This window comes from Erithacus rubecula, assembly GCF_903797595.1.
Source record: "Erithacus rubecula genome assembly, chromosome: 15".
In the NCBI taxonomy this organism is placed as follows: Eukaryota; Metazoa; Chordata; class Aves; order Passeriformes; family Muscicapidae; genus Erithacus; species Erithacus rubecula.
Window position 1 is genome coordinate 17,388,914 of NC_136667.1, and position 24,113 is coordinate 17,413,026.

Consider the following 24,113-nt stretch of genomic DNA (forward strand, 5'->3'; position numbering starts at 1 on the left):
CTTCATCCTTCATCCTTCATCCTCCATCCTTCATCCTCCATCCTTCATCCTTCCCTGCAGCTCCCGTGGGTGTCCTCTGTGGAGATGAAGCTTTTGGGTGTGGGGATCTCCCTGCATCTCCTTAAATCACGTAAAAAATGAGCCAGTCCCAGTTCAGGGGGGTGACAGTGAAGCAGGGAATACCCAGAAATGCTGGGGGAGCACCCAAAGATACTGTGGGGGCACCTAGAGATAGTGTGAGGGCACCCAAAGATGCTCTTGGGACACACAGGAGTTATGAGGGCACCCAGAAATCCTGTAGGGGAGCCCAAGGATGCTGTGAGAGCACCTAAAGATATTGTGGGGGCACCCAGAAATGCTGTGGGGACACCCAAAGATGCTTTGGCAGCACAAACAGGAGCTGTGGGGACACCCAGAAATGCTCTGGGAGCACCCATTGATACTGTAGGGGAACCCAAAGATGCTGTAGGGGCACACACAGAAGTTATGGGGGCACCCAAAGAAGCCGTGGGGGCACCACAAGATGCTTTGGCAGCACACACAGGAGCTGTGGGGGCACCCAAAAGTGCTCTTGGGGCACCCAGGGATGCTGTGGGGGCACCCAAAGATGCTCTTGGGGCACCCAGGGATGCTGTAGGGGCACCCAAAGATGCTCTTGGGGCACCCAGGAATGCTGTGGGGGCACCCAAAGATGCTCTTGGGGCACCCAGGGAAGCTGGGGGGCCATGCAGGGAGCTGGGATGAGCTGGCCACAGCAGCTTGTCTCAGTGCAGTGTGTGCACAAATAAAACCCTGGAGAGGCTGCAGCCAGCTGGAAATAATGGCATTACAAGCGCTTCCTCGCTTCTCTTTGGGCTGGATGAGGCTTTTCGGGGCCAGCTGAAGGGCTGCAGCACAGGGGAGGCTGCTCCTGCTTCGAGCTCTGGGTAGGGAGGGGAAGAACAAAATCCTCAGCTCCACCCCGAGGTTTGACCCCCAGAAAGTTGGAAAAGCGCTGCTGTGGCTGCCGTGAGGGGTGCGGGGGGGCAGGCAGAGGGTTAAAGGTGCGTGTTTTGATTTTTTCTTGCTTTGTCCCGCTCGCAGGGGAGGGGTGAGCGCTCGCCATGCCGCTGGTGAAGAGGAACATCGAGCCCCGGCACTTGTGCCGCGGGGCCCTGCCCGATGGCGTCACCAGTGAGCTGGAGTGTGTCACCAACAGCACCCTGGCTGCCATCATCAAACAGCTGGGCAGCCTCAGTAAGCCAGGGCACAGCAGCACCGGCTGGGACAGCAGCGGGGTGGCACTGGGGTGGCACTGGGATAGCACTGGGATGGAACTGGGATAGGACTGGGATAGGACTGGGATGGAACTGGGATAGGACTGGGATAGCACTGGGATAGGACTGGGATAGCACTGGGATGGCACTGGGATGGAACTGGGATGGCACTGGGGTGGCACTGGGATGGCACTGGGGTAGAATTGGGATAGCACTGGGATAGCACTGTGGTGGCACTGGGATAGCACTGTGGTGGCACTGGGATGGCACTGGGGTGGCACTGGGATAGCACTGGGATGGAACTGGGATAGGACTGGGATAGCAGTGGGATGGAACTGGGATAGCACTGGGGTGGCACTGGGATGGCACTGGGGTAGAATTGGGATAGCACTGGGATAGCACTGTGGTAGCACTGGGATGGCACTGGGGTGGCATTGGGATGGCACTGGGGTAGAATTGGGATAGCACTGGGATAACACTGTGGTGGCACTGGGATAGCACTGTGGTGGCACTGGGATGGCGCTGTGGTGGCACTGGGATAGCACTGGGACAGGACTGGGATAGGACTGGGATAGGACTGGGATGGAACTGGAGTAGCACTGGGGTGGCACTGGAATAGCACTAGGATGACACTGGAATAGCACTGGGATGGCATTGGGATAGCACTGGGATAGCACTGAGGTGGCACTGTGGTGGCACTGGGATGGCACTGGGGTGGCATTGGGATGGCTCTGGGGTAGAATTGGGATAGCACTGGGATAGCACTGCGATGCACTGGAATGGAACTGGGTTGACACTGGAATAGCACTGGGATAGGACTGGGATGGCACTGGGATGGTACTGGAATAGCACTGGAATAGCACTGGAATAGCACTGGAATGGCATTGGGATAGCATTGGGATAGCACTGGGATAGCACTGGAATAGCACTGGGATAGTACTGGGATGGCACTGGGATAGCACTGGGATGGCACTGGGATGCCACAGTCAGTCCCAGCAATTCCAAACCAGACAAACAAGGGTTGTGTGAGAGCTCTGTGGGCAGCAGCCTCTCCTAATTCAATGGGAATCATTCAGGTTTTTGTATTGTTGAGTGCTCATGGCCAAGCCCAAAATGGGGACTTGGTGACATTTTGAGACCCATTTTTCTCCCACAGCTGGGGGACAGAAATCCTCCAGGAGCCCCTTGCTTCTCCACTTGGCCAGAAATAGAAAAGTCAGGTGAAGATTTAAAATACTCCAAGAGATTCTTTTAAACTCAGAGCTTTTTGAGGAAGAGAAGTCTCTATCAAAGGTTTAAATCCTCTGCTGCCTCCTGCCCTGGGACTGATCCCAGCAGAAAAGGAGCAGATGAGAGCACAGCACACACCAGTGTGAAGGTTTAACAGGGACAACCTATTTCATGCTGAATATCCACTTAAAATAGAGAGAGAAGATATTCAGGGCTCCCTCTCTTTTACACACCTTCAGAAGTAGATTCTGCTCTAAAATACTGCCAGAAAAATAAAGCCAGGATTTAGGGAGCTGCTGGAAATGCAGTGGTTCACACGAGCAGCACCCAGGTCTGCTCAGGATTCCTAATCCAGGGGAAAAGGAAATTAAATTATGACCAAGCTGGTGAATGCTCTGAGGGGGTTTTAAAAGTGCCCTGACCTTGAGAACTGTTTGATAGGTGAGGCTGGAGGAAATCCTGAGAATTTGGGGGGATGGGATGGGATTGGTGCTGCAGCCTACAGGTATCAGCAGTGCTCTGCCAGACACCTGACTCAGTTCTGTGACAGGAATGACCCTAATAAAAAGCTAAATAATCCTAAATAAATAACCCTAAATGGATAAGCCGTTGTAGAGATGCAGGAAAAGAACTGATAAAGTGAAGCAAATTGCAGATTCTCCCTGCTGTGGCACTGTCCCCACTGTCCCACTCTTGGCTTTCTACCTGGGTTGGATTTCACCAGGTCATGCTGTGTGATGTTCTTTTTTTTGGCTGATGGATCCAGGGATTCTTTGGGGCACTGTGAATGTTCTGTGGGTACTGCTCTCACTGGAAAGGGGTGCTGGTTTGGGTTCCCTTCTTTCCTTGCAGCACTTTGGGGTGGATGAGGCTCAGCTCCCAGAAATCCAGCTGGGGAGAGCACCCAGGGAATCAGTGGGGATGTGCAGGGAATGGGCTGAGCTCCTGCTGTGGTGACAAGTGCATTGTCCCCTGCCAGGCAGGCACGCAGAGGACATCTTTGGAGAGCTGTTCAACGAGGCCAACAGCTTCTACATGAGGATGAACTCGCTGCAGGAGAGGGTGGACCTGCTGGTCATCAAGGTGACACAGCTGGACTCCACCGTGGAGGAAGGTGAGGGGCTGGGGCTGGTTTGGGGTCATGTCCAGATGTGCTCCCAGGATTGTGGCTGGTTTGGGGTGATGCCCAGATGTGCTCCCCAGATTGGGGCTGGATTGGGGTGATGCCCAGATGTGCCCTTGGGTGTGGGGCTGGTTTGGGGTGTTGCCCAGATGTGCCCTTGGGTGTGGGGCTGGTTTGGAGTGATGCCCAGATGTGCCCTTGGGTCTGGGTCTGGTTTGGGGTGACATCCAGATGTGCCCTTGGCACCCCTGCCATGCCTTGCTCAGTGGACTGGAGCCACCCCTGCATCCCCTGTTTTTGCTGTGCCCCCCCAGTTTCACTGCAGGACATCAACATGAGGAAAGCCTTCAAGAGCTCCACGGTGCAGAACCAGCAGGTCGTGTCCCGCAACTCCATCCCCAACCCTGTGATGGAGATGTACCAGCGCTGTGACAAACCCCCACCACTCAACATCCTCACACCCTACAGGTACGGGACTCACAGCTCCTCCAGGGCGTCCTTTCCACCACAAGGATCAGGCATTTGTCCCCATTTGCCACCCCCCTGCACGGGATGCTTGGGATGTGTGTTCACACCCTGCAGGTGGTGATTGCTGTGCTGGATGTGTTTGTGGTGAGGCAATATGGTCATGATTGTACCAAAACCTTTGGGAAGTGGAACAGGGAGTCTCCTCTCTCTTCTCTCCTCTCCTCTCCTCTCCTCTCCTCTCCTCTCCTCTCCTCTCCTCTCCTCTCCTCTCCTCTTCCTCTCCTCTCCTCTCCTCTCCTCTCCTCTCCTCTCCTCTCCTCTCCTCTCCTCTCCTCTCCTCTCCTCTCCTCTCCCTCTCTCCTCCTCCTCTCCTCTCCTCTCCTCTCCTCTCCTCTCCTCTCCTCTCCTCTCCTCTCCTCTCTCTCCTCTCCTCTCCTCTCCTCTCCTCTCCTCTCCTCTCCTCTCCTCTCCTCTCCTCTCCTCTCCTCTCCTCTCCTCTCCTCTCCTCTCCTCTCCCTCTCCTCTCCTCTCCTCTCCTCTCCTCTCCTCTCCTCTCCTCTCCTCTCCTCTCCTCTTCTTTTCTCCTGTGGGTGGTAACCCTCTCTCCCCTCTTCCCAACCCCCAGGGATGACAAGAAGGACGGCCTCAAATTCTACACCGACCCCTCCTACTTCTTCAACTTATGGAAGGAGAAGATGCTGCAGGCGACAGAAGACAAGAGGAAGGAGAAGCGCAGGCAGAAGGTGGGTGGGGACAGCTGGGGAACAGTCACCTCCTGATTGTCATGGTTTGAAGGACAGATGTCTCCTAAGAAAGGCAGGAGCTTCTCTTTGAAATTGAGAATGTAAGACCTCTCCCTCCAAATTATTATAGTTTTGAAATTAAGGGGCCCTCAGGCAAAGATATGGGAATTAGGAAGAAACAGTTCTTTACTAGGAAAATTAAAATAGAAATGCAGTATTACAAAGAACAATCCCAAACCCTGTCAGAGTCAGAATCCAAGCTGACACCCGTCAGTCAGTCAGGGTGGTGGCAGCAGTCCCATTCAATGGTGGCTGCATCCTCCTGCAGTGGCAGATGTGGTTCAGCTGGAGCAGTGCTCCTGGAGAAGGTGCAGTTTCCTCTGAAGGGATGATGTGGAAGGGTCTGGCTTTCCTCTGGAATGCAGTGGAAAGAAGGTGCCTTGGTGTCCCAAATCTGAGTTTTTCTCTGGGTAGGAAAGGCTTGGCTCCTCCCCTGGCTGGAGCATCTCCCAGTGGGATGATGGAATTTTATCAGTCATGCACTGGGACTCAGTGGCCATGAACAGGAGATATCTCCTGGAGGGAGGATGGGCTATGGAAAAGCTAAAGAAAACTGCCCCAGCTGGTTTAAAGATGGCCCATTAGCAGAGGACATCTCCCACAGAGATAAGGATCACTGCCCCAGCTGGTTTAACAGATGGGGACAGAATACACATTTCTGATCACATCCTGTATTGCAACCACTGATCCACCCCTCCCCTGCACTGGGTGCATCTCCCAGGGCTGGGTGATGCTCCCCAGGGATGATTCCCGGCCCGGAGGAGCCGGGCTGTGGATGGAGCTGGGCTGGGGTTGGATCTGGGCTGGGGGTGGAGATGGGCTGGGGGTGGAAATGGGCTGGAGGTGGAGCCGGGCTGCAGGTGGAAATGGGCTGGAGGTGGAAAATGGCTGGAGGTGGAGCCGGGCTGGAGGTGGAGTCAGGACTCTGTGCTCCCACAGGAGCAGCGGCTGGTGGAGGACTCCACCCGGGAGGTGAAGAAAGTGAGGAAAGCCCGGAACCGGCGCCTGGAGTGGAACATGATGGCGTATGATAAAGAGTTCCGGCCGGATAACAGGTTCTCACCATCCCCCTATCACATGGCGTCATCGGAAGGATCACTGTCCCCAGATAATAGGCAGGTTCTACCTCCTACACCTTCAGCTCACGGCTCTCCTTTGCTTTGCTCTTCGTCCTTGTGGGGGATGTGTTGCCCACAGCAGGGTTGGGGTGCTCAGCCAGGTAGCTTCAGGGATTGCTGGTGTCCCCAGGGTGTCACCCTGCACCTCAGGAGGAGCCTTGGCGTCGGGATAAAACCAGAGCACTTTCTGTTTCACAGCTAAGAGAAGAGAATGATTCAGCTCTGTTGTGTCCTCCTCCCCTCTGTTTTCACTCTGTTGTCTTTCACATCAATATTTCCGTGGCCTTTCCTTGTTTTGCTGCCTCAACCCCCAAACATCCCCAAACCCACACCCCCTGAGTACAACAATCAGGTTTCCTGTGCTGCAGATCCTACGCCTCGGACGCCGCTGACCATTCATACCCGGCCAGCCCCAACCACCCTGCCCAGCTGCTGGCCCCTGCAGCCCACCTGGCCCCAGCAGAGCACAAGGAGGGGGTGCTGGCAGCCACCAACCCCCCCGAGCACGTGTTCCGGCCGGCCACAGGCAGCAGGCAGAACAGCCTGACCCGGCTGCAGCAGCCCCACGCGCCGCCGCCCCCCGAGGCCGTGCTCAATGGGCCCAGACCCCACCTGGTCAAGGATTACGGGTAAAGCTTCAGTTTGCTTGCTGATGGAGGGGTGTCCAAGGGAAGGGAGGGAGGTTTGGTGGGGGTCTGACACCCCTCTGTTTCTGGAGCAGCCCTCCTGTGCAGCTTTCACAACCCAAAACTGATGGTGAGGCTCAAGGCCAAATCAGTCAGTTTTGGGGTAGCATCATCCCAGAGAAGAGGGCAGGGTGGATGGAGGGTTTTCCCCTGGGGTGTTGCCTGCTTTCCACCACTGCATGACCCACTGTTCATCCCACCAGCAGACCTGCACCCTGGGACAGAGCTTTCATTGAGGTTCAGAGCAAACTGAGCCAGACCAAAGCCAGTTGGGTGCTGGGATGGCTGATGAGTGCCAGGATGGGTAATGGGTACTGGGTAATGGATACTGGGATAGGTAATGGGTACTGAAATAGGTAATGGATACTGGGATGGGTAATGGGTGCGGAAATGGGTAATGGATACTGGGATGGGTAATGGGTACTGGGATGGGTAATGGGTACTGGGATGGGTAATGGGTACTGGGTAATGGATACTGGGATGGGTAATGGGTACTGAAATAGGTAATGGATACTGGGATGGGTAATGGGTACTGGGATGGGTAATGGGTACTGGGTAATGGATACTGGGATGGGTAATGGGTACTGAAATAGGTAATGGATACTGGGATGGGTAATGGGTGCGGAAATGGGTAATGGATACTGGTATGGGTAATGGGTACTGGGATGGGTAATGGATACTGGGATGGGTAATGGGTACTGGGATGGGTAATGGGTGCTGGGTAATAGATACGGGGATGGGTAATGGGTACTGGAATGGGTAAGGATACTGGGATGGGTAATGGGTACTGGGTAATGGATACTGGGATGGGTAATGAGTGCTGGGTAATGGATACTGGGATGGGTAATAGGTACTGGAATGGGTAATGGGTGACAGGATGGGTATGGGTGCTGGGATGGCTAATGGGTGCTGAGGCGGGTTATGTGTGCCAGGATGGGTAATGGGTGTTGGGTAATGAATACTGGGATGGGTAATGGGTACTGGGATGGGTAATGGATACTGGGATGGGCAATGGGTGCTGGGTAACGGATACTGAGATGGGTAATGGGTGCTGGGTAATGGGTACTGGGATGGGTAATGGGTGCTGGGATGGGTAATGGGTACTGGGTAATGGTTACTGGGATGGGTAATGGGTGCCAGGATGGGTAATGGGTCCTATGATGGTGCCATCCTTCAGTCAGCAGTGCTCTGGGGATCAGCTGTGCCCTAGAGGGCATCAGGCAAGGCAGGAGATTGTCCTGCTCTGATCTGCACTGGGGCAGCCTCCCCTTACTGGGGGCAATTTTGGGCACTACAATATAAAAAAGACAGTGAGATATTAGACAGTGTCCAAAGGAGGCCATGAAGATGACAAGGGGTTTGAGGAGAAGCTGTGTGTGGAGTGGTTAAGGGCATTTGGCCCTCAAATTTTTGAGGGGAAGCAGAGGGAGGCCAGATGCTGATCTCTTCTTTGTGTTGACCAGTGAAAGGACCCCAGGGAATGGCCTGAAGCTGTGTCAGAGGAGGTTTAGGTTGGATATCAGGAGAAGATTCTCCCCTCAAAGGGTCGTGGGGCACTGGGCAGGGAATGGTCACAGCACCAAACCTGCCAGAGCTCCAGGCGCGATTGGACAAAGCTCCAGGGGATGCACAGGGTGGGGATGCTGGGGATGCTGGAGCCGGACGGGATGACCCGTTCTAGCTCAGCCCACCTCTCAATTCCATCATTCTCGTGTCCCCGACCCCTGTGCCCCCTTGCAGCCCGCAGCCGGTGCCCATGGCCGAGTACTTCGTCCCTCCAGCCCCGCCGCCGCCGCCGCCCGTCATCCCGTCGGCGCAGACCGCCTTCGACAGCCCCATCTCGGCTCCCCCCGCGCTGGCCCCCGGCTCGGCCGCCCCTCCATCCTACACCCCATCGCCTCCCCCCGCTCCCCCCGGGCCCTACTCGGCCTCCCCGCCGCAGCCCGGCCCCATGGGACCCCCGGTGGCCCCTCCGCCGCCGCCGCCCGGGCCGCCCGCCGTGTCCGCGTCCCCCGCGCACTCCGCATCGCCGCCCGCGCCCGCGCCCGAGCCGCGCAAGGTGCCGCTGATGCCCATGAGCGACGCCCGCAGCGACCTGCTGGCAGCCATCCGCAGGGGTGAGTGAGAGATGAGAGAGTGAGAGATGAGAGTGAGAGATGAGAGAGTGAGTGAGAGATGAGAGAGTGAGTGAGTGATGAGAGAGTGAGTGAGTGACGAGTGGATGGTTCAGACACACCTGCAGGGCCCCCCGTGGGAGCCTTGTTGGGGGACGGTGCTCTCTATATTCTGGTCGTGAAGTTTGCAGTTTATTGCATAGGGTATAAAGGTATAAAAAGGTGTAAAAAGGTATAAAAAGGTATAAAGGGCCCTGCTGTGAGCTGCCAGCTGCAGCTCAGAGCAGGGTAGAAAGAGAGTTGGGGGGGTAGTAGGAGTTCTAAGAGATAAGAGAGGTAAGTAAGAGAATGAAGTAAGAGAGAGATTTTACCGTTTACAGCACAATGAATCTTCTTCTATGTTGAATATTCTAATTTCCACGAACCAATCTAATACAAGATACAGATTCTCTAACATTTGCATACAACCTGTAGGAATGGCTGCATTGCCATGTAATACTGCTTTCTTATCTCTAAACCTTATCTGGGAGCCTTCCTGTCATGTCTGGAGAGGGTCTCTGCTGCCTCTTTGGTGTGTTTGCAGCAACTGGTGTTAACAAAGGGAGAAGATCTTCAGTCATTCACGTTGCTGCTTTCCAGCTGCTCAGTTGAAAACTGCTTTCATTTCAATCTTGCTTATAGTTTCCAAATTCTCAAAATCTTTTGCTAGGCAATCATATTTGTAAAGTTTTCCTGGTCCATCCTTCCCAACAGCCCCCTTAAATCTTCTTTCCTTCCTTAGGATGGCTCATGCTAGAGAAATATTCACCCCTCTGTGGACCCCCATGTTACCTTTTAGAGTTTTTATTGGTCTTTATCTCTTCTAGGCAACTGGTCACTTTCTATCTAAAACCTTAAATTAATTGGATGGTTTTCAACTCTATTGGTCACTTCTCAAGTCACCTCAACCCTGTAATTTGATATTCCATGTATTTGGATTTGCTGTCTGACTCCTTCATAGAAATTAAGTTGCCTATGGAATCTCTGTGCAGCTCTGCCAGATGTCTCCTCACTGGCTAAGAGAGAGCTGCAAGTAAATGAAATCACAAAAGAGCTGATGGCCTGAGCCTAGGCGTTGCTTGCATTGAAGCACTCTGCAGCTGATTTCTGCCTTGAAGCAGCCAGGAATTCTGTTCTATTTGGAATGTTTCTCTGGGCTTGCTGTGGCAGCCTGGGGCAGGGACCCACTGACCACACCCAGGGTAAGATGAGCACTTGGTGGCCAGGTGATGGGTGAGGATGGCAGGACCTTGTAGGGGGAGTAAATGTGGTGTGGACCCATGGTGGCCCCATGGATTGCTGGCAGCTCTCAGGCACGTGGCTTCCTCCCAGGCTGCTGGTGGGTGCTGTGCTCCAAGGTCTCTCTCATTTCCCTGTCCTGCAAATCTCCAGGTCGAATGGTAAATTCAACATTCCAGAAGATTCAGTCTGAGTGGAAGCGGAGGAGGAGCTTTATTCTATGATACAGCTTTGTAATTATACATATTTGTAAAATCCTAGGATGGTTTGGGTTGAAAGGGACCTTAAAGCTCAACCCATTCCACCCCTGCCATGGGCAGGGACACTTTCCACTGTCCCAGGCTGCTCCAACACCGTCCAGCCTGGCCTTGGACACATCCAGGGATCCAGGAGCAGCCACAGCTTCTCTGGGAACCTGTGCCAGAGCCTCACCACCCTCACAGGAAAAAATTTCATCCTGACATCCAGTCTGAACCCACTCTCAGTTTTCAGCCACCCCCTCTTTTCCCACCAATCCCATCCCATTATCCCAAATAACTTGGCAATCACCGGCACAGTAACCCTCTTATCTCAGCCCCATAACTAGGGGGTATCCTGCCCACCGGCTCCACTCCCCCTAAAACCTCCCCCTGTTTCCTGTAGGGATCCAGCTGAGGAAGGTGCAGGAGCAGTGGGAGCAGGAGGCCAAGAAGGAGCCCGTGGGCAATGACGTGGCCACCATCCTGTCGCGCCGCATCGCCGTGGAGTACAGCGAGTCGGACGACGACTCGGAGCTGGATGAGAACGAGTGGTCAGACTGAGGGGCCCCGGGCTGGGCTGGCTCAGGGCTCCCAGCCCTGCTCCAGGTGTGTACAGGCACCTTCCCCACGGGGGGATGTGGCCGTGGCCCCGCTCGGTCAGGAGCTTTGCTTTTACACTATGTCAAAAAAACCCTTCGGGCAGCAGCAGCAGCACTGGTAGGATACACCTCGGAGGCAGTGAGAGCAGAAATGAGCAGCACTTTCTCAGTTAATGACTTCCAAAATTCTCTGAAGGCAGGTTAATAGGATTACTCCAGATTTACACCTGGAGCAAGAGTGGAAACCGGCCCTGAGTGTGCTTTGAGAGAGAAGGGAGCCCCAGAGGCAGCAGTGCTTCTTCAGTAAATGTTAATTGTGATAACGAGAAGCTCGTGGAGAAGAAGCCTTGTTTGCACACCTGGTGCCACCACGGGAGTGCAGGGGTGGCCCTGTGGCCTTAGGGACACTCTGCTGCTGCTGCTTTTGGGGTCAGGCAGCTCCAAAGGCTGGAGCAGGAGCCTCCTTCCCTCCAGAGCAACACACCATGTTTAGCAGCAGTTACACCATTGTGTTGTTGCTCCTTGAAAAATCATGGAATGCTTTGGGTTGGAAGAAGCTTTAAAGAGCTTCCTACCACCTTTCACCAGAGCAGGTTGCATGAGCAGCCCGAGGTGCTGGTGAGCTCAGCCCATATCCATCCTCAGAGCTGGTTTTCTGGGAGCAAAGGGAGGAAGCAAGGCTGGTGTGGCTGGCAGGGGGACACAGCCTTGTCCAGAAAGGAGTAGAGGTGTCCAGGGAGTTCCCCAAGCCCCAGCTCTCCCTGGCCTTAGTGTGACACCATTTCAGTGTTATTTGAGAAGAAGTGAATCAGACAATCTGCTGCTTTCAGGTAAACTCTCAACTTGCACTTTGCAGCCCCACAAACTGTGCCTGTACAATTGAGATCAGCTCAGAGCCAGGCACTGATTCCCCCTACCTGATCCTGCCCTGCCCCCTGTCCTACACTGATGCAGGAGCTGGCTAACCAAGCCCCTATTTCAGCACTGAAAATACCTGTTCTCCCATCAAAACAGAGCCTTGCCCATGGAAGACTTTTCACAGAGCTGCAAAGGGAGGAGGCACAGAGGAAGGCAGAGCAAAGGGGTGGAAAATACTGGAAATATCCCAGGCAGCTGTGAAAACCTGCAGAGAGCTGGGAGAGGTTCCCCACCTGTGGAAAATGGGCCAGTGCCATTGGTGGTTTGGCCAGTGTGATGTCCCCAGACCCTCTCTTGTTTTCCCCTGTACCATAAGCCCCTGAATGGGAAAAGCCTGAGCTCTGTGCCCAATTCTCTGTCTCTCCCAGCAGCCCTGTAGGTGATGGCTACTTCAGCAGAATTTTGACTATGTAGAAGCAGCCAGACCTGTAAAAGAAGGGAGAGGATGGCTGAGACTCAAATGCTGACCCTTAAATTCACAAAATCCTAGAATGGTTTGGGATAAAAGGGGCATTAAACACCATCTCATTCCAGCCCCCTGCCCAAGGCACCTTCCACTATCCCAGGCTGATGATTTCCTGGGAAATGCTGGTGCTGAGCAGTGTCCTAGACATCTGCTCATTTTTCCCCAGTGACAAACCCCTCATGGCCAGATGTGGTGAATCCTCTGCCCAGCTGCTGGGAAATGCCCTCAGGAGCTCGTGACACAAAATGGGCTCTTGTCCCTTGGATGTGACACTTTCCACCCCTCCACACCTGGGCTGGGAGCTGGGAGCTGTGGTGGGCTTGAGCAGGGCTGCAGAATGGATTTGGGATGTGGGAGAGGGCAAGGCAAGAAGCAGCAGAGCAGTGCTCATGGATACATGGAATAACTCACCTGGAAAACCCCAGGAACAGGAGTGACCAGAGGAGGCACGGAGACACTGAGCCCTGCAGGTGGCCAGGAAATTCCTGGTGCTCACTGAGAGCTCTTGGTTCTGATGCTGACTCCCTGAGATGCAGGGAAAGGGCTGCAAGGGATTTTTACAGAGATCCCCTGCAATGCCCAGGACCTGCTTTCCTTGGGAAGGCAGCTGGGGTTTGGACAGGAGCAGGTTCAGAAGGAAGCAGTGTGAAAATTCAGGGCAAGATTTAAGGTGGAGTTTCTGTTGGAGTATTATTAATGTAGACACAATCACAAAACTGCTTGTGAGCAAAGAGAAATTTGGTTTATTTAGGTAATTTAGGAGGAGTAATAACTCTATGTGACAGAAAGGAAATAGCAGGGGCTGTGGAGCTGCTCTTATCTATTACAGAGGTCCAGGGGCTGCAGAGTCACTGAGGGGACCCAGCAGGAAAGGGCTCAGGGACACACAGGGCTGGCTCATCCCTTGGCTCTGTGACTGTCCCAGTTCTGCAGAGCTGAGCCAGTCCTGGTGGGAACTGGAGAGAAGCCCAGTGCTCCTAAAAATCCAGTCCCTTCTTTTCATGCACCAGTTGCTTCGTGTGTGTCACATGGGACGTGGTAACTGGGGCAGGACTCCCCAGGTCAGGGCTGTCCCTGGAGCCTCCCACTGCCCTGTCACCCCCCAGCACCTCTGTTGGGGCTGGTAGCTGTCAGGAAAAGTGCTTGACAATCCCAGGAAGGTTGGAAGAGACCCTAAAGGTCATTTAGGTCACTCAGGCCTGTGCACAGGCCACATCTGCAGGGCAGATGCACATCTGGCAGCCCCAGGGGGGAGGAAAGGCTCACCCCCATTTCCTCACACCTTTAGGTTTTTACACCATGTCCCCATTGGGCATCCCAGCAATCCCAGCACAACTTCACCATCCTGTTCTGTGGAAGGAAACCCCCTGGGAACACAAACCCAGCTCACATTCCCCAAACTGCAAAGACAGCCAGCAGCACCATGACCTCCCAGCTGGCTGGGAGCACCACAATCCTCCTCTGCCAGGGACCAGAACTGCCCTGGAAACCCTTCAGCTGTCCTGTTAGCAGGGGTGGGATCCCCCATCCTCATCCCAGAGAGGTGGAGCTGGTGGAGAAGTAACCTCAGGGTGGGTTTGGACACCCATTTCTGGTCTGACCATGGCACACCCAGCTCTTCCCCACCCTCCCAGCAGCAGCACAAGGCAGGGGAGCACCAGGAATCCTCCAGGTGGGAAAAGACCTCCAGGATCCCCAAGCTGGAGCATTAATGTCCATCCCATCGGAGCCATCCCACCCTCAGTGCCTTCACTTGAGGGATTGTCCTGGTTTGAAGGACAGGTGTCTGCCAATAAAGGCAGAAGCATCTCTTTGAAATTGAGAATGTAAACCCCTCCCTCCAAATTATTATAATTTTGAAATTAAAGAGGTCTCAGGCAAAAAATATGGGAATTAGGAATAACAGTTCTTTACTAGGAAAATTAAAATAGAAATACAGTATTACAAAGAACAATCCCAACCCTGCCAGAGTCAGAATCCAAGCTGACACCCGTCAGTCAGTCAGGGTGGTGGCAGCAGTCCCATTCAATGGTGGCTGCATCCTCCTGCAGTGGCAGATGTGGTTCAGCTGGAGCAGTGCTCCTGGAGAAGGTGCAGTTTCCTCTGAAGGGATGATGTGGAAGGGTCTGGCTTTCCTCTGGAATGCAGTGGAAAGAAGGTGCCTTGGTGTCCCAAATCTGAGTTTTTTTCTGGGTAGGAAAGGCTTGGCTCCTCCCCTGGCTGGAGCATCTCCCAGTGGGATGATGGAATTTTATCAGTCATGCCCTGGGACTCAGTGGCCATGAACAGGAGATATCTGCTGGAGGGAGGATGGGCTGTGGGAAGATAAAGATGATTGCCCAGCTGGTTTAAAGATGGCCCATTAGCAGAGAATATGTGCCAGGAGATCAGGGTCACTGCCTCTCCTGGTTCAACAGATGGAGACAGAATCCACATTTCTGTCACATCCTGTATTACAAACCAAGACAGGGACTCAGCCACGCTTGACCACCTTTATTTGAGGCAGATTCACCTGGTTTTTGCTCAGGTGACCTTTGGAATCCAACAGAAGTGACATCAATTCCTGGGCTGGTGCAGCTGGGATTGTGCCACACTAATTAACACTGTCTGTCTGTCTGCCCCACATGCTGCACTCTCTATTTTGTACATATGTGCCTATTTCTGTACATCCTCCCCAAAGTAGGCCATGCTGTGTTACACAACCTGAAATGCTCAAATCCTCATGTGGGCTGATATAAAAGTGAATATTTAAATATTTTATCTAGCTTGGCAGACATTAAAAAAATACAATCCAGGTCACAGATGATTGAATTTCTCCTCTCTCAAGAGTACCAGAATTGGGCTGAGGAGATTCTCCTGTACATTAAGGTATCGTGTTCCCTGCTAAAATATAGCAGTGGCATTTCATTGCCAAAGGATAATCACAGAGTGCCAAACATTTAATGAGCCCAACTGATCTCCTGAGAGTTCCTTTTTCCATTTTATCTGCTTTCCCCTACTTGCCAATTTATGGGCACAGATTAAAAATAATAAATATGGCTGTCAACGAGGGGGGAAATATCCTGTGATCATGCAAATTGGTTGGGCTGGAGACAGTGGAACAGTAAATTGGAGACATTTTTGTTTTGTTGGAGACATTTTGGTTCTGTTGGAGATATTAATGGAGGGTTGTCATCCTTGAGGTCCATCAGGAACCTCTTGGACATCCCAGGTTCATCTGAAAATTGACTTTTCTGATGTTACAGCAGGTGTGAAGGCTGGTCCTGCTCAGGTTTCTGGAGGTTGGAAAAGTCCTGCAATGTTCACTGTCTCCTGATTTAGTGACCACTGGTGGTGCTGGTGGCTTTGGAGGATCAGTGTCCTTTAGGAAGAAGGGATTAGGCAGTTTCTAATTTCTAATTTCCCACCTAGGGAAGAGACCTAGAGAGCAGCAATCATCCCATCCCATGAGAGCTCCTGCTTTTGCAGCTGCTTCATTTTGGGAAGTTTTTACTCCAGAGACAAACTTAAGGCTGTTCTTGGCTTCTTCAGAGAGCTCTTTCCACAGAAGAACTCTCAAATTTCCTCCCAGCAACTTTTCCATCTCTCCCTCCCTTTCCAGACCCCCAACAGCCTGAACAGGAGCTTTGCAGACTCCCCTGAGCCTGAATTAACACCTCAGCTTTAATGACAGGTGGAAGTTTAGCTGGGAGGGAGGCAGGTTGTAGCACTGGAGGTTTCATTTTGGAGGGTGCATTCCAGAGGTCCACAGCTGGCAGGAACTCCCTGTGGCCATGGCAAGCACTCCCCAAGATGGGATGCTGGCAAGGGGAGCCCAGGCTGTTCCTTTCACCAAGATTCCCATTTTTTCCTGTAGTAGTAGTTGTTTAGGGGTAAGGTTTTCTCAGCTGGAATGTCACTTTACAGATATAAAAAAATAAAATAAAATAAAAGTAAGGGCAAGGAGTCTGTCCTGAGGAGTTTACAGTCTACAGCAAAGACCATGTAACCTGCACTGCACTTTAGAAGCCTCAAACTCTCACTCACCCATAAGTTCCCCCTTGATGGGCAGCAGCACCTTGAGGGTGCTGTCCCCTCCTTAGGTGACCCCTGAGCAGCACCACAGCCACCTCCCCCCTCTGGTGACAGCACCAGGACCCTCCTGCCCCTCCACTCCCCCATGCAGAAGTGCCTGAGCCAAGTCCAGCAGATCCAGGCTGGGTTTTTCCCTGGGCAGGTCCCTGTGCCCTGGGGTGAGCCTGGGATGAGCAGATGGGGTGGGAATGGTGCCTGGGAGCATCACTGCAGCCCCCTGGGGACCTCTAATTCATGAGACAGCCGCTGGAAAACATCTTCATTCTCACACTTACAACCCAAACCTGGACTTGGAAGTAGTTCATTTTTTTTTTTTTTTATAAAACTCATTTTTGTTGCACAAACCCCAGGTTTTCCAGGCTCACTCTCTCAAGCTCCACCTTCTCTAGGTGAAAAATGTGCCTGTATTTTGCTGGTGGAGGGAATTAAATAAAAAATAAACCAAGCAAAGCCCACAGTGAAGAACTTCAGGGAAGGAAGTTTTTGCCCCAAAGCTTTCACAGGCAGGGTGGGACAATAGGATGTCCCCAAGAGGGATTTTTATCCCAGTGGTAATTCCAGCACTCAGTATAAGCTTTAGAGTGCAGAGAGGAGAAAATAAAGCAGAAAGGAACCAGCCCAACATGTTAGGTTGGTTATGCTCACATCAACCTGCACAGGTGAAAACCTCAGTCAGGTCAAACCCTGTGCAAAGCCACAAAGGGCAGTGAGGGGGATAAATCTGTTCTCCAGGACAGGGAAGGAATTAATCTGTTCTCCAGGTCAGTGTGGGATTGAGCTGTGGAGGGAAGGAGCTGACTCAGGTGTCAGGAAAGAATTTCTGGATGGAGAAACTCAGGTCAGAGAGGCTCTGCCATGGGAAGGCTCCACAGGGCATTCCTGGGATGTTTTTAAATCTTCCTCATCCCCTCCATGGGTAATCCCAGTGGGTTACAGCCCCAAAGCATCCAGGGCAATTGATTTTGCTCCCCCTTGGTTTTGGTGTTGACCCTCAAATAGAATAAAGATAAAATGTGCTGCAGAGCAAACACCTGGGAGGGAAGGATGTGAACTCCCAGCTGTGTTTCAATAGTTAAAGGCAGCAGCTCCTCTACACCATCCACAGACTGCAGTGGGTAAACCATTAATTAAGGTGGACAATTTAAAATTTACCCTTTGAATTGGTGTAGCTCAGTTGAGAAATCTAAAAATATTTCTTAAAAATCTGAAAATAAGCAAACAAACAAAAAATAAAAAGCAAACAAACAACTCAGATGTGATTTCCAGAAGGATAAAATTGTTCCCTTTCTTTCTCTCAGACCTTGAGGGAAGATCAGACACAGCAACATTTCCCAGTAACAGAATGAAGCTGGTGCCACCAGAACCACTTCCAAAAATCCCAGAAAGCTGGTGTTTAAGGGAAGGCAATAATCACATCACCCCCAGTGCAGCAAGGAGAGGGGTTCCTGCCACCAAAGGAGGAGCTTTTGTCCCCTCCCCAACTCAAGTTTCAAATCCCTTTGATTTTCCCCTCTTAGTGGTGTTGGTGCAACCCTGGTGCTCAGCTGGGATTGCTGGCTCCATGGAAAATCACTTCTTGCCATGGAAAAAACCACAAATGCCTCGTGTTGAAGAGGAAGAGGGCATTCCTCTGATGCTCATGGAGAGCTGGTGATTCCCTGCTGGCAGCAGGAGCAGCTTTGGCAGAGATCTGCCAGGTCTCCAAAAATCAGAGTTATGATCAGCAGCACCCCCTGCACTGCTCCCCCTCCAAATTTAATTTTACACTGAGGTGTTTCAGCTGCTCTGTATTTCTGATCAGTTTTCCACAATGGGGCTGCTCTTCCTGATTTTATTTTTTTTTTTTGTCTTGGATCAGAGCAGATCAGGCAAAGAAAGCAAATCATAGAATCCCAGAATTGTTGGAATTTCCAAACAATTTCCAAACAAAATAACTTCCATGAGACCATCTTGCCCCAAATTCCACCCAACCATCTCAAATTCCCACATTTAAAAAAAACCCCTTTTCTTCAAAATGCATTTTCAGGATCTTTTGGAGCTGATGGTTCCTCACCTTAATTTTGGGGTTGCCTGGCTTGTTGGGGGGGTCTGGAGCAGGGTGTGAGTTTGGGGTGAGTTCCTCCCCTCTGCTCTCAGCTGTCACAGGGACCCAGAATGGGATCCAGAATTCCTGCTGGGATCACCACGGGGCCAGGGCAGCTCCTGATGCCACAAGTGCCTTTCCTGGGGGTCCCTGTGGCACTGCCAGGGGTGGGTGGTGTTGCTGTGCTGGGAATGGGCAGAGCTGGAAACCTGGAGCTGCCCAGACCCCAAGGATCCTCTGGGATCCCTCCTTCCACAGGAGGGGCAGTTTTCACTCCAGTCTTGGCCAAAAAGGTGCTCCAGCAGCCTGGGGGCACAGGAACAGTCCCCAGAGGGCATGGGGGGTGTAGGGAGGGGACAAACCCTGTCACCACTTTGCTGTGGGTTGTTGTCATTTAGGAGAGCCTTCCTCCTCCTCCTCCTCCCCCTGTCCCAGCCCAGCTGCTGCAGCAGGACAGGAGCCATCCCATTCCACTTTTCCCCCCTCTTTGGAGCACTGACAGCTCTGGGAGAGGCCAGGAGAGTTATTTTGGAGGGAATTGGAGGCAGGTGAGGATCATCTCCTCAACCCCCCCCAAACCTCTCTGCACCACCCAAACTCTGAGCTCAGGAGCACAGGGGCACCAACCCTCCCAAAGCTGAGCTCTGGTGAGCAGCCAGCTCCAGATGGGCATTTTAAAAGCATTTTTCTCCCCTTTTGGCAGCAAGTGATGACACACAGAGCCTGGAGCAGGATGGAGGTTAGCCCCAGTTCTGCAGGGGTGGCACAGAGGGGACAAGGACACCCAGTGCTCCTGCTAAAAGCTCATTTTTTAATCTCAGCAGAAGAATTGCTCTATCTCCTTAGATTTTCCAGCTGGTAGAAGGAGCTGATGGGAGACAGGCACCTTCCCAAGGGAGGATCACCCCCTCCAGGCCATGCCAGATGCCCATTAGCACAAAGCTGAGTTCAGGAAGGAGAATTTCACTGTCTGGTGGGGTCTTTAACCATGTGCACTTAGTCAGTAGGTGAGTAGATGTTGCTGCCCGTGTCTATCTCCCCTACCCAGTTGCTACCTGTGAACAAGTGTATTTCTCCCCAGTGTTGTGGGTTCTGCCTGTGGTGACACGAGGATGGGAAGTGGTGGCAGCTGGAGCTTCCCTCTGTACAGGGTAGAGAGGAAACCTGGATCCATCCGAGGCACCGCTTGTAATTACCATTTGTTCAAGAAATGTCATCTTAACCCCCAACCTGTTGACACTTTATGCATGTGCTAATTAAATTTTAAAAGGAAAAAAAAGGGGGGAAAATTAATAAAGATTTTAAGAGGTTACAGTAGATTTGGGTTTGGCTTTTTTTTTTTTTTTTTTTTTGGCTTGTTTTTTGCTTTGAGTTAATCAGCCCTGTGATGTTCTCTCCTCTGTTAGAGGCCAGGGCATGGAAGGAGCAGCAGAAAGCTGTGATCTCTCTAAAACCCTTCATTTGGAGAATCATCCCTCTAAGATCAGTTCATTCCCATGGGTATTTAATCCCTGACTGCCTGGGTAATCTGGATGCTTTATGCAGCAGGAGCTGCTCCTTCCCAACCCCTCCCTGTCTCCAGCAGTTCTTGTCCTCATCCAGCTCCTCCTGCTCCCAGGAGAAACACAGATCCTGATCTGGACTCTGAAATAAAAACACAGACACACAGACAGTGGCACATACCTGGGACAGCAGCCCAGGTCTTCCAAGGTTTTAATTTTAACCCCCCTGCCCCTATTTTTGGAGATCCTCTTGACAAATCACTTTAACAGTTTTATTTACAGTAATAAAAATAAATTACTCTTACAGATGAATGTATAATATTATACACAATAGAGATACAGTGCAATAACAGCATTGATTTGTTTTCACTTGGTCATAAAGTGCATTGAAGGGGCTTGATTTAACCATAATTGAATGATAACTGTACATTTTCCTTTGAGATCAAACTTTCCCAGTATTTAAAAGGCTCATGACAACACTGACAGCAGAAGGTGCTGTCCTGATTGCTGGGATGGCCTCATTCCTGGGGAGTCAGGAATCCTGGGAGGCAGGGAATGGGGAGGGTTGATTCCCATCCTGTCTGTGCTGCTGGCCAGAGTGACCTGGAGGGTGAGCACAGAGCAGCCTCTGCCTCTGGGGGAGTTTCCTGCTGGGCTTTGCCATAGAAACTCATCCCTGCCTCAGGGCTGGAGGATTTCCTCTGTCCTGGGGGCTGGTGTGCTCTGAGCTGCTCCCAAGGGACATCAGACAGAGGAAAGGCAAGGCAAAGCCAGCACTGCTCCCCATCCTCAGCCAGACACCTCCCAGCTGGAATCCCAGCTTTTCCTTGATGAGCCAGCAGTTTTCCAGCTCCCAGAGCCTGCAATAAGGCCACAGAGCTGTGCTTGTGGTTTGAGCAGGACACAAGGTGCTGTCAGTGTCCTCACACTGGGCAGGGATAACCTTGGAGCAGGCACAGCTGCACCTGGCACCGAGCAGAGTTTGGGGAGGCAACTGCTCCCCTTGGAGCTGGAGACAAATTCATATCCCTCAAAGCCAGGGAATGCAGATCACAGGTCTGGTTTGGGTTTTGCTGCTGCAAATCCCCTGCTCTCTCTGTATTGCAGTTTTGCAGGGAGGGGCAGAGCTCTGCTCCCAGGGCTGGGGGGATTCTGCAGCTGCACTGACACAGAAAAAGGACAAAGAGGAGCTGCCTCACCTCACCACAAGGGAAGGCTGAGCATGAACAAGAGGAATTACAAGGAAATACCATGTGCACCCAACAGTTATTCCTGCAATTAGAAGTGAGCTGTTAATTCATTGTTAATGATGTGAGGCTGGATGCTGGTCAGGACACACCAATACAAGTGAGTACCAATGGCTGTGCAAAAGGTCTCCCCACCCCAAATTTGATGCTTCTACAAGAAAGAGCTATTTCATCACCTGATGAGAACAGTAATGGTTTCTTGGGGGTTCATTCCAGGTTCAATTAAAACTCTGATGTGAACAAACTGGTGCTGCCACATCAGGACTGAGATCCTGGGAATCTTTCCTGCTGGTTGCTGACATAAAGCTGGCTAAAGAGAGACATTTTCACTGCTCCAAGTCCCAGATGGCCAAAATGCAGAAAAGAAGACAAACCCCAAAGTAAAATTAAGCTGATTTGTTGGTAGTCTGTACATTTTAATAGGGGGCTTTTTTGTGATGTTTTTTTTTAAATTTCTCATGCTGGGACAGGGAGAAGGGCTTGTAAATGCACAAGCTCCCCCCCAACCCTGGCACATCTCCACAAACCTCAGGGCAGCTGTGGCCACATCCCACCCCAGGCTGGCCCTGGCCTTGTCACAGTGTATTTCAGGAATGGTTTTTTTTTCTCCTTCTTTCTCCTCCTCACCCTTTCCTCACCCCTTCAATTCAACCAGCCAAGCACCAGCACCAAAAGCTTTTCACACCTACATTCTGCTGGCCACCAGCTCGTGGTGGAAAAGCCAAAGGCACCCAGAAACCTGTAAATAAATCAGCAAACAAGCAGTGGATTCATTTCCCTGGCTGTGTTGATCCCTGCCATAGGCTCAGGGCTGGTTGGATATCACCTATAATTACCCAGGACCAGTTTTCTGCCCATTTCTGCTGCTGCAGATCCAGACCAGCTCCTGGGGAGTCCAGAAGTGGCAAGGATCAGCTCAGCCTGTCTCTGGCCTCCCATCCTTTATCCAAAGCTGTTTGCAAAGCTCAGAGATTGAAGATACAGTGGCAGACCCTGGCCAGGGTGAGGACAGGGAATTCTTCCCACCAAACACCCACAGCCCTCTCCAGGCAGGTCCAGCTCCCACCTGGAGTGGCCTGGGGACTCTGAGGAAATAAAACACACCTGGAAATCTCCAACAAGCCAAAGACCCTGTGCTTTGCAGGACTGCCACTGTCCCCTTGGCTCAGCTGGAAAGCACAATCATTAAACCAGAGGCTTTTAGAGACCTCAGTTTAACAGAAATACACAATTCCAGCTGGAGGAGACCTCCCAGTGCATCCAACACAGAGCACTGGGATGTACTGGTGTGCCCAGGAGGGGGGCAGGGGCTGCTGGGCTCTTTTTTTGGAGTGAATCCACAGAGGATCCACCAGCTGGAAACCCCATTTTGCTTCCCTCACCATTGGTGCCTCATCCACATGTGATGCCATTACATTCATGGGAGCTGCTCCCTGGTTTTGGCAACAGAACCTCATTCTAATTCCTGCATTCCACCCCAAACATGTCCCAAAACCAGCCCCAAACACCAGGACATTCTCATCTTGGTTTAAATTAACTTTCCTGGTGTTCCACATGAGGGGAACCCAAAATCCATCATCCCCCAGTGATGTCCAACATCCAAACTTTTCCAGTAAAGGGTTTTCTCTATAGGAAACAAAACCAAAATAAAACCAAAACAAACCAAAGCACTGTAGCAAAGGTGCAGGAAAATGGTCAGAGGTTTCCACAAGGCAGTGCATGGCAGGGGAACCTAAACCTCTTTATCTTCTTCTTTACTTCTCCTCATTTCCCCTTTCCTCTGATAAAACAGGAGAGGAAAACCAGCAAAAATCCACCTGGAAATGGCACTATTTTTATTAAGGGTAATGACTGAAAAATGCCAATTTATCAGAATGATTTTGTTATTTTAGAGGAGATTTCTTGTGATTTTTCCTGAAACCTAACAAGTGTTTTTAACAACTTCCATGGGCAGCTTTAACAGCACAAAGAGAGAGGTGCTAGACCATCACTTGGAAAGAGATGAGGTTGTTATTTTGCAGAAACTCGAGCACAAAATAGGTTTGTACCACGTCCTGGTGCTGACTGTGAGCTGGGTCACTGCCCTCAAGGAGCAGAACTCAGGGTTTGCCTTTGCCAAAGTGGCTGGAAATGTTTGGGTGACACCCAGTGTCCCCCTGGGACACCCCCACCTGCTCTTAACCCCAGTTTGTGTCCTCAGCTTTAGCTCCTCACATCCCAACTTTTTCTCCTCTTGCTGTGGAAGTTCACAGGGAGAAATTTTTCATTGATCTTTATTTGGCTTTGGCAGAATTTATCAGTGTATCCCCCAAACTGAGGCTCTTTCTACTTAAGCAACTAAACTCTACAAAGAACATTTGTAAAAACCAAGCTCTTCAGCAACAGGGAATTTACTGGAAAGCCAAGAAAATGCAACTTTTTTCGTGTCAAGGTTCCTCTCAAGATGATTAGTTAAACTACCTTTCATCTAAAGATACAAAATGAGCTGCCCAGAGAAACAAATCCTGACTTCTAGCAGGGGTGGTTGTATAAAATATTTCAAATGTTCACAATGTTTTCAAAAAGGGTTTAAGGCTGTTGAGTTTTTACCTGAGGAGCTGCAGGGACCTGGCTGCATTTAAGTAACCAGAAGAAATAGAATGAGTAAAGTGTTTATATAAACATCAGTCTTTCTTCTATATATATTGACTTTAAAATCTACATTGATTCCACATTGTGCCAACTGCCCATTCTCCAAGGTATTCATCAGAGAAAGGAAATTTTAAAAAAACAATCCCAATGCCACAAAACATTAAAATCAAAGGCTGGCCACCTCTCACAGGTAGACAGTAAGTCCAAGCCCCAGGCACACTTGGGAGATTCAGAGATTTCTCATGTGCACTTAGCTCCAAGGAGCAAGAAATTCACTG

At 51.4% G+C, this 24,113-nt stretch overlaps 1 protein-coding gene across 1 annotated transcript; it reads left to right on the forward strand.

Moving 5' to 3' along the window:
• Positions 1 to 1,103: 1,103 nt before the first annotated feature.
• Positions 1,104 to 10,921, forward strand: LOC306808456 (actin-binding protein WASF3-like; the record flags this gene model as incomplete). Its single annotated transcript, XM_079319067.1, has 8 exons — positions 1,104 to 1,236; positions 3,466 to 3,600; positions 3,924 to 4,077; positions 4,703 to 4,820; positions 5,820 to 5,995; positions 6,367 to 6,627; positions 8,425 to 8,801; positions 10,719 to 10,921. 8 exons carry the CDS (start codon positions 1,104 to 1,106, stop codon positions 10,874 to 10,876), a joined length of 1,512 nt encoding a protein of 503 aa, XP_079175193.1. The 3' UTR covers positions 10,877 to 10,921.
• Positions 10,922 to 24,113: the final 13,192 nt, after the last annotated feature.